General features: G+C 40.8%; 2 protein-coding genes across 5 annotated transcripts in view; one reads left to right on the forward strand and one right to left on the reverse strand.

Moving 5' to 3' along the window:
- Positions 1-1399, reverse strand: part of TECPR2 (tectonin beta-propeller repeat containing 2) — a 40037-nt gene extending 38638 nt beyond the window's left edge. For 2 of the 4 annotated variants that reach the window (XM_086461990.1, XM_086461991.1), the window contains exons 1-3: positions 1166-1399; positions 924-1052; positions 368-499 (exon numbers count right to left, since the gene is read on the reverse strand). In XM_086461990.1, coding sequence (XP_086318116.1) covers positions 368-499; positions 924-1052; positions 1166-1399 — 495 coding nt within the window. The remainder of the gene's footprint in view (positions 1-367; positions 500-923; positions 1053-1165) is intronic. The other 2 variants (XM_086461993.1, XM_086461992.1) reach the window with 2 other exon arrangements.
- A 4787-nt stretch (positions 1400-6186) lies between these two features.
- On the forward strand, positions 6187-12131 carry CINP (cyclin dependent kinase 2 interacting protein). Its single transcript, XM_086463325.1, has 5 exons — positions 6187-6206; positions 7232-7400; positions 8578-8704; positions 10262-10391; positions 11869-12131. Exons 1-5 carry the CDS (start codon positions 6200-6202, stop codon positions 12069-12071), a joined length of 636 nt encoding a protein of 211 aa, XP_086319451.1. The 5' UTR covers positions 6187-6199; the 3' UTR covers positions 12072-12131.
- Positions 12132-12468: the final 337 nt, after the last annotated feature.

Consider the following 12468-nt stretch of genomic DNA (forward strand, 5'->3'; position numbering starts at 1 on the left):
AAAAAGCAACATGACATCATTCAGAACTACCTTTTCCAAACAGAGGAGAAAGTACTGGCTGAAAGCTGAAGATAGTTATTTCAGACAGAAACCTGATAAAATGAGAAGGATCACCACTTTTTTTCATATATGAATTTCTAAAAAAGGTAAGGCAGTTGTGAAGGATATCCAGTGTTTTTCTTGCTGGATGTGCACACATCTGGCCAAGTGTACACACACTGATAAAGCAGTCCAACTAAACACACGATACTAAGTCATTAACTAACTGCTAAACCTCTCAGTGCTGAGAGCACGCCATAGCCAAACACATAGGCATTCTCTCAGAAAATTGTAAATTGGAATTAAGGTCTCTATAATAAATCCTCACCTGGTCTACGTCTAGGGCAGAGTAGACAATCTTCCCTTTGTCATCTCCAGAGAATAATTTCATTCCATTGGGACTCCAAGCTAAAGCTGTAATGCTACTTTTGTGGATACCAGCAACATCAAATCTCCGAAGCTGTGAAACAATACCAAAGTAATACAAGAATGAGGGGAATAGAAAATGAAGACACAAAGCCTATTCAGCGACTCTGACTGATAAATTTGACATCAAGTACAAAAGTGCCGGTCATTCTAATCTTCATTTAGCACAAAAAAATTAAACAAACAATCAAAAAATCCACCACCAAATAGCTCAGCCAGTTATTACAAATGAGGAATTTCTCAAAAGCAATCAAATCTTAAATATATCTTTTGTAATGAAAAGCATGCTTTAAGATTATTGCTTTTATAAGCTTAACATATGAAGCCTAAAACATATTCACAGATATTTCATCGGGCAAAATTCTCTGGTTTTCACTATTATAAAGAATCACGATAATACTGTACTAGGATTCACCATACTAAACCTCACAGAAGATTAGCCAAATGCAACGATTTACCTGTTTGTTTCTTCCAGGTAATGAAGACACAAGCTGAAAAACTGCCACCCGACCTGAGGCTGTCCCAACAGCAACTAGATCATCGAAACAACTCAACAGCTTTACAAAAGTAATAGACTCACACTTCCCCTGTGGAAATAAACCATACATAAAACTCACAAAGTTAATGAGCGAGAAACAGCATCTCAATTCTGAGCAACTCAGCTTCATCAGAAGAGACAAGATTAAAAGTTAGTATTTACCTCAAAATTGTATTTTTTCATCTGGTTCAAATGTCTGCAGTAGAGATACAGCATTCCAATGCTGCTCCCCACAGCAATGTAGTCTCCATTGGTATCAAGTGCTGTGAGGTACACCAGAATAGAGCGGAAGCCTTTTTGGACCTTTGTAGGAATGGCATTGAGAAGATAATATAAGGGACAAAACTCCTTAAATATAACCGGTGAAGCCACAGATGCCATAGCAAGCACTGGCATCAGCAACCTTAAGACTGAAATAAACACATCTACTTGACCACATAAGGAAATCTGAAAAACAAAAGGAAAAGACACGTCATTAACTTCTTTTGAAAGGGTAAACGGTCTAACAGAAAGCCACCATTTAGGAAGCAGGAATGTGGAAATTCTAAGGTTTTGTTTTGTATTAGGAAAAAGCAAGTTAAACTCTTCTAATGAATGAAAAAGTTATTCTTAGAAGCACCTTTTTCTTAACAATAAGCATATTTCTTAGGCTCAGACAGGGATGTACGGTAACCACTAAATATGAGACAACCACTTGCTCTTGCAGCTGTGAGCTGGTCAAAGTTGAGTCCAAATGCAGTATTTCTTCTCATCTGGCTAGCGAAAGAACCGTAAAGGCTCTGACACTGACCAGTCCAGGCAGTGTATTTATCTATCTGCAAACTCAACCCTCTCAGTGCTGAGAGCACGCCATAGCCAAACCTCAACTCCCTCAGTGCTGAGAGCATGCCACAGCCACTGTTAGACAGTGCTATAAGATCAACGTGTCAAACTAGTATTTATGTTCAACTCCTCAATGCCCTGCACCCCAAGAAAAACACAGTTGAGAAACAATTCCGTTAGAGCTACGTGTGCTATATAATCAAATAGCAAATGAAAAATAGGAACAGTGTGGGAAGAAAGGGGCAACACAAAAATGAAAGAAATCCTAGTTTCAGATAGAGGAAAATATCCATGTAGCAACTGAATTTCAAAAGATAAGGAGCAAACAGAAAGTAAGTACCATAGGCCCGTGTTTTCCTTTATGGTTACACAAATAATTTCATGCTGATGAGCAGCACTGTAAATATACTTCAGGGACAACTCTGGTATCTTTCGAATAACGGAAACAAAGACTCTGCAGCCTTCAAGAATAAAATGTAGTCAGAGCTCATCATAGTAATAACACACTGGGATCTTCAGAAAAAGCTGATATGACCACGAGGTACATTAAAATATTTTTAAAATTTAATTAAATCATCATGGCGTGACAGCCTTGACAAGAACATTTTGCAGCAGTAGCTATTCTCTTCATGGATCACTTTGGAACACGGAAAAGGAAAAAACCCCTTCGCTTCTTGAATTTTGTTTTGCCATGAGCAAGTCTGATTAACAGTTGTTTAAGCCTGTAACATTGAAGATTTTCTCCAGCTTCAGCAGAGTTACAACTTCCTTAGAGAAACAAAAAACAGAAATATGCCAACTGAAGTTAGAAACACTTCTAAATGCTCAAAATTATCCTGTAAAGTGTTCCTACTGCGATTTGCACAATATGTCCTATCATGCCTAGTTTTTATTTTTCTATGAACAGAAAATGGTATTTGTTTGGCAGCTTCACACATTGCTTACAGTGTATATCAACAAAATCAGAAAAAAATACAGCTGCTTTGATTTAGTATCTCCATTACTGTCAAAAGCTCTGATGCCTCAATTTTCAAACTATTTCAGTTATTGTGCAAGAGGATTCAGCATGCTGGCTTTAGGCCCTGCAACACTTGCTGTCAACACACAATTCCACTAAATCCAAAGGGATTACTTGCATGACATTACCCAATCAAGCTCATGTTAGACAAGACCACAGGAATAAAGATTGGTTACTGGACCCATATTTTATCTGTGTTACAAAATCTGCCACTAAATAAGCTACCAGCAGTCACCGGATATTCTTAATTGCGGTAAATTTTCCTGCTTGCTAGAACTTAGCAAGTAATTCCATTCTTCTCTAGTATTTACTACCTGTCGTGTCACCTATTCCATAAAATATCACAAGGATTAACTGATTAATGTGTCCCAACTATTTTTGAATTGAGTTCCTTTCAGAGTTGTTTACTCAGTTAACAGCGCATCACCATTCTTTTACAATATTTTCACACACCATCTATTTCCTAACCTATATTTTAAGTCTCCTGCCCTTTCCTTCAGCATTTACTATCTTCTGTCTACAGTCAACTAAATAAAAAGAGAACCCACTGCTAAAGTCACTTGTTTACTGTTCTGAGCATGCTGCTTTGCCAGTTTAGTAATTTTACTAGCTGCTGGTCTTTTTCTTTCTTTCTTTTTTCTAATAAAATAAAATCCAGTCTTCGTCTTGAGTCTCATATATACAAATCTTCCTTTGTCTAATCTCAACTTCTATTACTCCCCAGCTACTGCCTCATGAATTTCATATATTTTGGGTTTTCAGTCCCTTTTGTCCCTCCTTTACAATTCACATCTGTCATTCTCCGAAGCTGCTCTTGTAGCAGGAGCCATCTCACGCTCCCCAGTTGCTGAAGGACCTTACAAGTCCTCAAAATTCATTCTCTCTCAGCTTCCATCACTCATTTCCAGCTCAACTAAACTGTTAAGAACATAGTTATTCATTACAAACTATGGAATTATGGAAATACGTATTATCCAGAAAAGGACTATTACTCTTTCCCCTACAACAATCTTACTTGCAACCTGATGCATGTTTTGTAAGTTTATACTCAATTTAAAAAGAGAAAAAAGGGACAATTTGATAAGAGTTTTTCCCCCACAGAAAACACTAGGAGGAATTATTACTTGTCATATACTAAGCTAAATTAAAAAAAACACCCTGCTGTCAAGTTAGGGTTCTCATTCTTCATAAAATTTATATACAATCTTATTTCAATACTCTTTGACAGCAAAGTTTTAAAGAAATGAAATTGTTTTGTTCTCTATAACCCATTCACTCTGTACCATCAAAAAATGTACAAATAAACTGTAATTTCTTGCCATCATACTCAAATTAGTTTAATCTTGAGACTTACAGACTAACAAAACACTGGCACTGCTTGTGTGAAAACAAGTAACTGAAAGCTCAAATCATCACTTTACTAAAAATACTGCTAATTAAGTAATTTTATCTACACAAAACAAACATACAAGGGACTAGAGAACTGCAATGTGGCCTATATATCAAAAACTCGGCGCAACACCACAATTCTCTGCTTTTGAGCCTAAAGTCTTCCACATCCCCCTAATCACATCTGTGTATCACATGTAGTCTCTTTATTAACAGCTTTAGGATTATTTGTTATGTTTTTCCTACTTAATGAATCAAAGGCAAGCAGTGGATATAATCTATTTTCTCAGAGAGATGTTGGAATTGCACGCACATGTTCACTGTGTCAGCCACAGTTATTCTGAAGCACATAACAGCCGTACAGGGCAAATCAGCTTGTGCTAAGCAGCTGTCCTGCAGCAGAGATAAAGTAGAGAAAAACATTATGTTGCATACCAAAAAGTCAGCAAAGAGAGTCCTTCCTCCTTCTCAACTCACAAAGTTCACAACAAGCTTTTAAACACTGCATTCAAGGCCATGTTTTGAAAAGCAGCCTTCTTTTAATTTTCTCTGGTCTCAGAAACAAGAATAAGGCTAAATGCTGCCTAACAGAGGCAACTAAAGCAAGAGATAATCCCATAGCTAAACAGATAGGCAGCAGTTAAAGGTTCAGTGCCAGGGTATGCTGCAGATTGACTGCAGGAGGCTAAAGCAGTCACTGCGTTTCTCTGAGTCCAAGTGTCCTGTCTGTACAAGATGGGCAACAGCTCTGCTTTTCTATTCTTTGGCATAAAAACTTAAATTTAAGCTCTTCAGAATATGGACAAACTGATATACATGACCACAGCTAAACACAAGTCTCTGATCTCAGCTAGATCCTGCCAATTAAAACAAAAAGTGGTTTTATTTTCTAATACTTCTCACATTTTTAGCCTAAGGAGAAGACTACTCGACTGCCACATGTCCAGAGCTTTTCACAGCAAACGGCTGCCAAACAGAAGGCAGAACACAAATTCACAGCCTCCTGAAACCAGGAGCTCTGCCTTCACGCGTCCCGTTTGAAGACAGAGGACCAGCCAGCACACAGGTCGCAATTACGTGATTAACACACACATCGCTTTACGGGACTCATGAAATGCTGCATTTCTGGCCAAGATAAGGTTCTTTTGAAAGAAAAGAAAAGAAAACAAAACAACAAACATAGGTGACAGAGGCAGATAGGACAGAAAAAGGAGCACCTGGGGCCTCTTGCACATGCAGGTACGCCAAGGGGGGCAGGGAAACTAGGCTTTACTCACGCTGACAGTTTTGGGATACCCAGTTTCTCTAGGAAGTCTTCCTTCCTTAAAGGTATTTCTATGTTCTGGCAAATATTTTAAACCATTCTTTCCTCATAGCACTTAGGGAGCTGCAGCCCCTACCAGGGGAGGAAGAATACGCCGCCTGGCTTCCCCGCTGGCTTTACCTCGGCTTACGGCGGATTTACCACACAGATCCAGACCCAGAGCCCACGCCGGGCCGGGGCGGGGGGCGGCGAAGCTCGTCCAACCGCTCCGCGGGCGCGTAACGGCCGCCTCGCTCCCCGCCGGACCCCGCCGCCCTCCCCAAACGGCACAGCGCGCCCTCGCACCAGGGCTCCCCGAAGGCGAGCCTCCAGGAGACGGGCGGGAGAGCCGGCCCAGCTCAGCCCGGCCGCAACAGGCGGCCGCAGCAGGCCCCGCTTGCGGCGGCCGGACAGGGGGGCGAGCGCCGGGGCAGACCCTCAGGCGGCTCCCACCCGCCTCCGCGGAGACGCAGCTCCACTCACCTCCTCAGGAGCGCGGGTCGGCCATGGCTGCCGGCGGGGGGTGGAGGGAAGGAGCGCGGCGCCTCCCAGGCCCCGAGGCAGCGGCGGCAGCGGCGGCCCCGGCTGCCTGCGCCGCTCGGCGGGGCCGGGCCTGGGCGGGGCCGGACGTGAGCGCACTTCCGCGGGGCGGCGGGGCGCCGCCATGGCGGGTGAGTGAGTGAGGGAGGGAGGGAGGAGGGAGGGAGGAGGGCGGCTGGCCGGGGGTGCGATGGCCGTCGTCCCGCCGGGCGGCGGCATCACCGGCCAGGCCCTGGGGCCGGCTGCGGCCCCTGGGTGGGAACGAGGAGCGGCGGGGGCAGGGCCGGGCCTGGGGCAGCGGGGAGCAGCCAGAGGCTGGGCCCTGGCTTTTCCTAAATACGTTGATAAGGTGCCTGTTGTGCCCTGCCAGCCCGCCGGCGTGTTAGGGATGTGGGTGCGGAAGGTGCCAGCACCTCGCTCGTGCCCCCGGGAGAGGCGAGTGACACCCGTGCCTTGCCATGTGCCGGGACTTCACGCTTGTGACCACTTTCCAGCGTCTCTGGGGAAAAAAAAAAAGTTAAAACGAGCAAATGCGTGGGCAGAGCAACGGGCATCATTCCTGAGCTCCGGGCCTCGCTGGCTGGGCAGGCCCTGAGGTGTGAAGGCAATGCTCGGTGTAAGTGGGGTAGTGCACGGCAGGATCCCCTTGCTGTGCGCTCCTCTGAGGATGCATGGTGAAATGGGGGGCTTTAGGGGCAGGGGGAAAGCGCCCGCTGTCTTCGGTAGGACCCAGCTTTCTCCCAGACACTTAAAGCTCATGTGTAGATGTGAATTGGTTCAGATGTTCATGGCAGGAGCACTGCACATCGCCAGGATTTCTTACCGTCACACGCTGTGTTAGGATTTGACCGTTGTGCGTTGGCAGAAGGCTGATAGATTGGCCAGTACTGCAGAGCCACTGCTGTCCATGTTGAAACATCACATCTCAGAACATGCTTGCATTTTTTTAATAACATGATTTTCTTGTAAGTAGTAATAAGGCTGATAGATGAGGAATTAGATTTCTTGACTGAAGAGTTAATGTAAATTCCGTTTTACTTTAATCCATGTTCAGTGGTAAAGCAAGGAAATCATTCACACAAACTGCCCCTGGACAGCACACTGATTTGTTTCCACATGCTTTAAATGGCTTGAATGTCTTTATTTTCTCAAACAGCAAAAAGTCCTGCTGATGGTACTCCAAGAAGACCTGTTTTATCTGTCAGTGCAAGAAAAATTAAAGATAATGCAGCAGACTGGCATAATTTAATGATGAAATGGGAGAAACTGAATGATAATGGATTTACTACAGCAAACAAAATAGTCAACATGAAGATCAGTGAGCAGTAAGTATGCTAATACATACAAGTAAATACAGCACAAAGATTGCCTATATTGAGAAATTAATCTGTTTTCTTCACTAGAAAGTTATTTTTGTAAATGGGGGAAAGAACATACCAGGGTGGATAAGCTAGCTCTTAGATCAAAACTCAGCAGTTGCACTTTTTGGTTACATAAACTATTTTCATTCAAATAATAAATGTCTTATAAAGATTAAAAAAACTCATAAGTAATGAGGTTTGCAAGAAATGGAAGGCATTTATTATACAGTCAAGCATAGTGGATATTTAAAATACTTACATAAGTCACAAAGTTAGAATCTAATCCTATAGATCTCAGCCCATGTGAGTTCCCTTACTCTCTTGCATATTTACACTGAAGCCAGTATTACCAAATTTCACTCAAGTCAAAAGTTCAGCAGTTTTAAGAAAGAATCAGTAAATTATATAGACGACAAAAAAAAAGTTGTAACAGCGATGATTTAAAAAAAAAGAAACAAACCAAAAACCCGCTTTGGTAGAGCTATGACCTTCATGCTGTAAAGAAAAACCTGTAACTAACAGGGTTTTGAGAAGAAACTTCTCCAGAGTCCTGACAGCTGACCAGCATTTGTATGACAGGGTTTTGACAGGTCCAAGTTCAGGAATGTTTTGCTGTAATGGTGTCAGATGTTGCTTTCGCTCTGTAGCAACTCCCTCTCCGCTGTCTAAAGTTTACAACTACTGTGGGAAAGTCAGCAAGACAGGGTAGGTGTCTGCACATTAGCTGCTCTGGGTTCACAGTTAAACATCTTAGCTTAAGCTGTGCATGAAGGTGAGTTTGTGGTGAGGCACCAGATTGTCAGCTGGAACAGCTGAAGCCTGGTCATACCTTGTCAATTATGAGAGAATAATCTCCAACACAGGGGCAAGGTAAAGTGGGAAAAGGTGTTACCTTAACACCTGCAACTGTTTTTTTCAAGCATGTGCTCTCAGGTAGAGTAATTCTATGTTCCTCTGAAGGTTATGGTACTAGCCGCAGTTGCTCACATGGCTAGCTATGTCTCTTACTGTTTTTATGTAGGAATTCTCATGAACAGCCTATGAGAGAGAGATTTTGTAGGATCAGACCACGTGGATTTTAAGTCTGCGCAGCTCGAGTAAACCTATATGCAGTTTACTCTGCCTTACGTTTCTATTTTAGATTTCAAGACTACAGACTGGAGCTAGCATGTGCTAACAGCGACACAGGATCTGAGAAGCCAACTCCAAAGTACAATGAAGAACTGGACAATTGCTGTGCAGAATTACTTGAGACGTTAAAGCATATGGTAATGCTCATTTTTCAATCTTAGTCAATATGTGTCAATTCCAAGTGCATTCAAGTATGACATAAGGAAATGTCCTCGAGTATTTGTTGTAAACAGAAAACTTGGATTTTTATTCATAATTTTTAGCTTCAGAGCTAAATGGTTATGAATCTAGCGTGTACCATTTATTTGCTTGATTAGTAAATTTGAAAGTTGGTTTTACATCTGCCTTTGCTTATAATTCTAATCCTCCCTTTATAAAATGATCTTCTGAAAACAAGTTGTACAAAAATGTATTCTAAAACCGCACCTGTTTTCTGTTTTCTCACCCTGAATATTCCCTCTGTTTAGAACAAAATAAGCAACAAAGCATTAAGCAGTGCATTACCTGCCATCATATCCTTGCAGCTATCTTTGATCTGTCATAATGCAGTTACATTTTTTAGTTGATTTTTTCTGTGCAGAACTCCTTCTCTAGAGAGTAGACTAAGAATTATTTTTGTAACCCACCTTTTTTCTGGATACATTACTAGGAATTAATGTCACCTGTCAGTTTGACGGGAAGCAAAAAGAATATTGATACTGTAATTCAAAATTCTTATTAAAAATAACTTTTACAGCCTTCTGCCAAAGTGGAGGCCCATTAAAATGACGATAGAGCTATTTTTTTTATATAGACAGGATATCAATCCAGTATTTAGAATAAGCAAGAAAGCAGCTAGGTTTTCCTCAAATTTTGTTCTGTGGGAAAAAGTAACGGTAATTTGGTTGTGTTTTTTTTTTTTTTCCTTGAGGTAGTTTGTATTCAGACTACCAAGTGTGGTGATGCAATTTTTTATTACTACTGCATAATAGGAGTCTAAGCAGCCAGTGTTAGATTGGATACTAAACATAGCTACTACAGACATACTTTATTCTTCATTCGTTACAAGTTTGTACAATTTACGAGTTTATTGAACTGTCTGTATTTTAGCTTGTTGACTTAAAAGATACTGCCTGCAAGCTCCATTTTGTTGTAAATATTAGTCCCCATCAGTAATGCACAAAGTCAGGTGAACATGAAGGAAGTGGAGGGAATGACCTGTTTTTCTAAGCAAGCTTTTAAATCAGCCTAGATATATTGTCAGCAGTAGCATGAGCTGCTTTTCTCACCTGCTGCTGATCTTTTGAAGTCAAATTTAAATCATCTTGACATGATAATGTAAGAAAGCATGTGTTTGTTAGGCTTGTGCCACACTTGTTCATAGTCCGATGTATTTCCCCAGTATTAAATTGCTAAAGGAAAAACACAGAGAGGGGTGAAAAAATGAGAGAGGGCTTTAATACATTTCTACATGGGGGAAACAAAAGAATTATGCAAAATCAGAGTCAGTAAGTCATATCTGCAGTGTTCAAAATTTTAGGGTAGTTCATATTAAATCTTTATGTAAACTACAGCGTTGATTTCTGGCTGGAGTTAAAAAAAGTGAGAAATGTTAAGACTAACAGAAATAGTGTGTTTTAAAAAAAATGTTTTAAGATTATAGTAGCCTAATGTTCCTGAGATGTTCATTAACATTACACATTCATCATTTTCAGACAAAAATACAACTGAAAATGGAAAAGCTTTCTTCGACTGCTAAAGCAATCTGTGACTTGGAAACATTCCACCATGGAGCTGGGAATTGCACGGCACCTTTCTTTCATACATGGCCCACACCGTACTTCTGTAAGTGAAATATTTACTATCTTAGCTAATTGTGTCATTGATGTCATCTAATTTAGGACTGAAAAATAAACCCTTTTATCTGGATGTCTTGCTGTAGAGAGAGAGTGTATCTGTCTCCTTCATAACTGACTAATCAATAAACACATGAATGCACCACTTGGCGTATGGTGACTGCTGATGGCTGCTTGTATGAATTGCTAAGCGTTGTCTGACATGCAGCAATTGCAGCATAAAACTAAGCTTGTCAGCAGCTGACAGAGTCCAAGCTGCAACAGCCACATCCTTTGTAGGCAGAGACATATTTGCAACTTGGTAGTGTTAAGCCATAGGCTTAGCTGTCTTGACTTGTTACTTAACACTGAAATGAAATCCTTGAATGCAAAGAACGAGTTAATTCTCAGACAGCCAAAGAAAAGTACCTCTGATCTCTATGTCAGTCAAGGCAAGTAAAGAAATGAGCAGTTACTATCTACTGTTACTATCAGTCTTTTTAGCTTTCACTTGATGGCAAAAGGTACTGCCTCCCAACTGGTATTACTCAGCTTTAAAACTCTTTGAATTCAAGAGAAGCCTGATACATGCGAACCAGCTGCCGCCCTTGTGGAGTGAAAGTCATACCTTTGTGCCGCCCTGCTTCTTACTTCACTGCCACAAGTTAGCAGGGACCTCATGTATTAGTTTCTGCCAGCTTAGAAGGGTGAGATGCCAAAGACAACTGCTGTCAAAACACTCATTGTGACTGAATCATGTAATGATGCTCTCTGCTCCATGAGAGACTAAATCCTCCTGAAGGCAGTGATAGGTCAGCCTAAGTGGAAACACAAGGTCAGTCTGTCTTTAAAAATAATTTATGTGGTTATTTTAAGAAAGTCAAACAATTAAAGATTATTACATAGATATATTTTTATCCCCTCTACCAGAATTACTAACATAACTAGTAACAATATTCGTTTTTACATTGCACACTTCAGTTTTGGCCTGTTGTTTTGCTTTACTGTTGTTCTTCACTATTGGTAATACTCTGGTGATCATGCATTGCTAAAGTGCCTGACAGCATATGAGGGCATCCTTTAGATTAGCTAAAATCAACAGTGGCTCTAAAATGTGAAGCTTATATTTCAGAAGCATTACAAAATTTTGATATAAAATTTCAGTTATTTGGAAGAATAGATATAATTGATAATTTTACAGTTGGTCCTGAGAAGCAATACCACTGCTTATTCTAGAATTAAAAGGGGAGTCATGTCAAAATCACAAGTGTATAAAATACATCCAAAGCTGAGGAAATTGTTCAGCGTTTTATATTCTACTGTACAAACATTATTAATGCTGTAAGAAACAAGATGTCTGAATATGGGGAATAGTTTATGTAAGGTAGGAGGTTTTTTAATGATCAACATATCACAAGCATAATGTAACTTTTAGAGAATTGCTGAGATGTTCTGGTCCATGTGCTTAGGTTTTCAATCCATTTCAGATGAGGTTTCTCTGAAGCTCTCTGAAATGTACAAGAAGGAACTACAACTCAAGCAGACAATTGTACAAGAAATTGCTCATTCTGCTGACCAGGATCTGATGATGGTCTATTTATCGTCATGGTTATACCAGCCTTACATTGAGAACAGCAGCAAACTGCTACTTGAAGCCATGCTGCTGGAAACAGGACATAGACAGTGCTAGAATTTCAGACGTTACATGGTTTGCTTCTGATGGTGCTTACATGAAACTGCAGTGGCAAATCGCAAGGCTTACCAAGTAAGTTGAATTTTTGCAAAACTTATTAAACGTATTTTTCTCTATTTGTATTTATTATTTTGTCTGAGCTGACAGTCCTTTTTCTTCATGGGACAATCTGGGTTTGGTTGATTTATCCATTTTAAGTGCAAGAGACGCTACTGGTAGGAGGCCAAGTCCCCTATAACCAAAAAGAGGTAAGCACTGCTCACTGGTCTGAGGGGATTCAATGCACATAGACACCTACAGCAAAGAATTTAACTACTCTTCAAGTCTTGACAGTCTCAAATACCTACATTGTCCCTTTCACCATAGAAATTCAGCACTTCTTGATCTTTCATGG

The sequence above is a fragment of the Leptosomus discolor genome, chromosome 3 (assembly GCF_034619465.1).
Source record: "Leptosomus discolor isolate bLepDis1 chromosome 3, bLepDis1.hap2, whole genome shotgun sequence".
Taxonomy (NCBI): domain Eukaryota; kingdom Metazoa; phylum Chordata; class Aves; order Leptosomiformes; family Leptosomidae; genus Leptosomus; species Leptosomus discolor.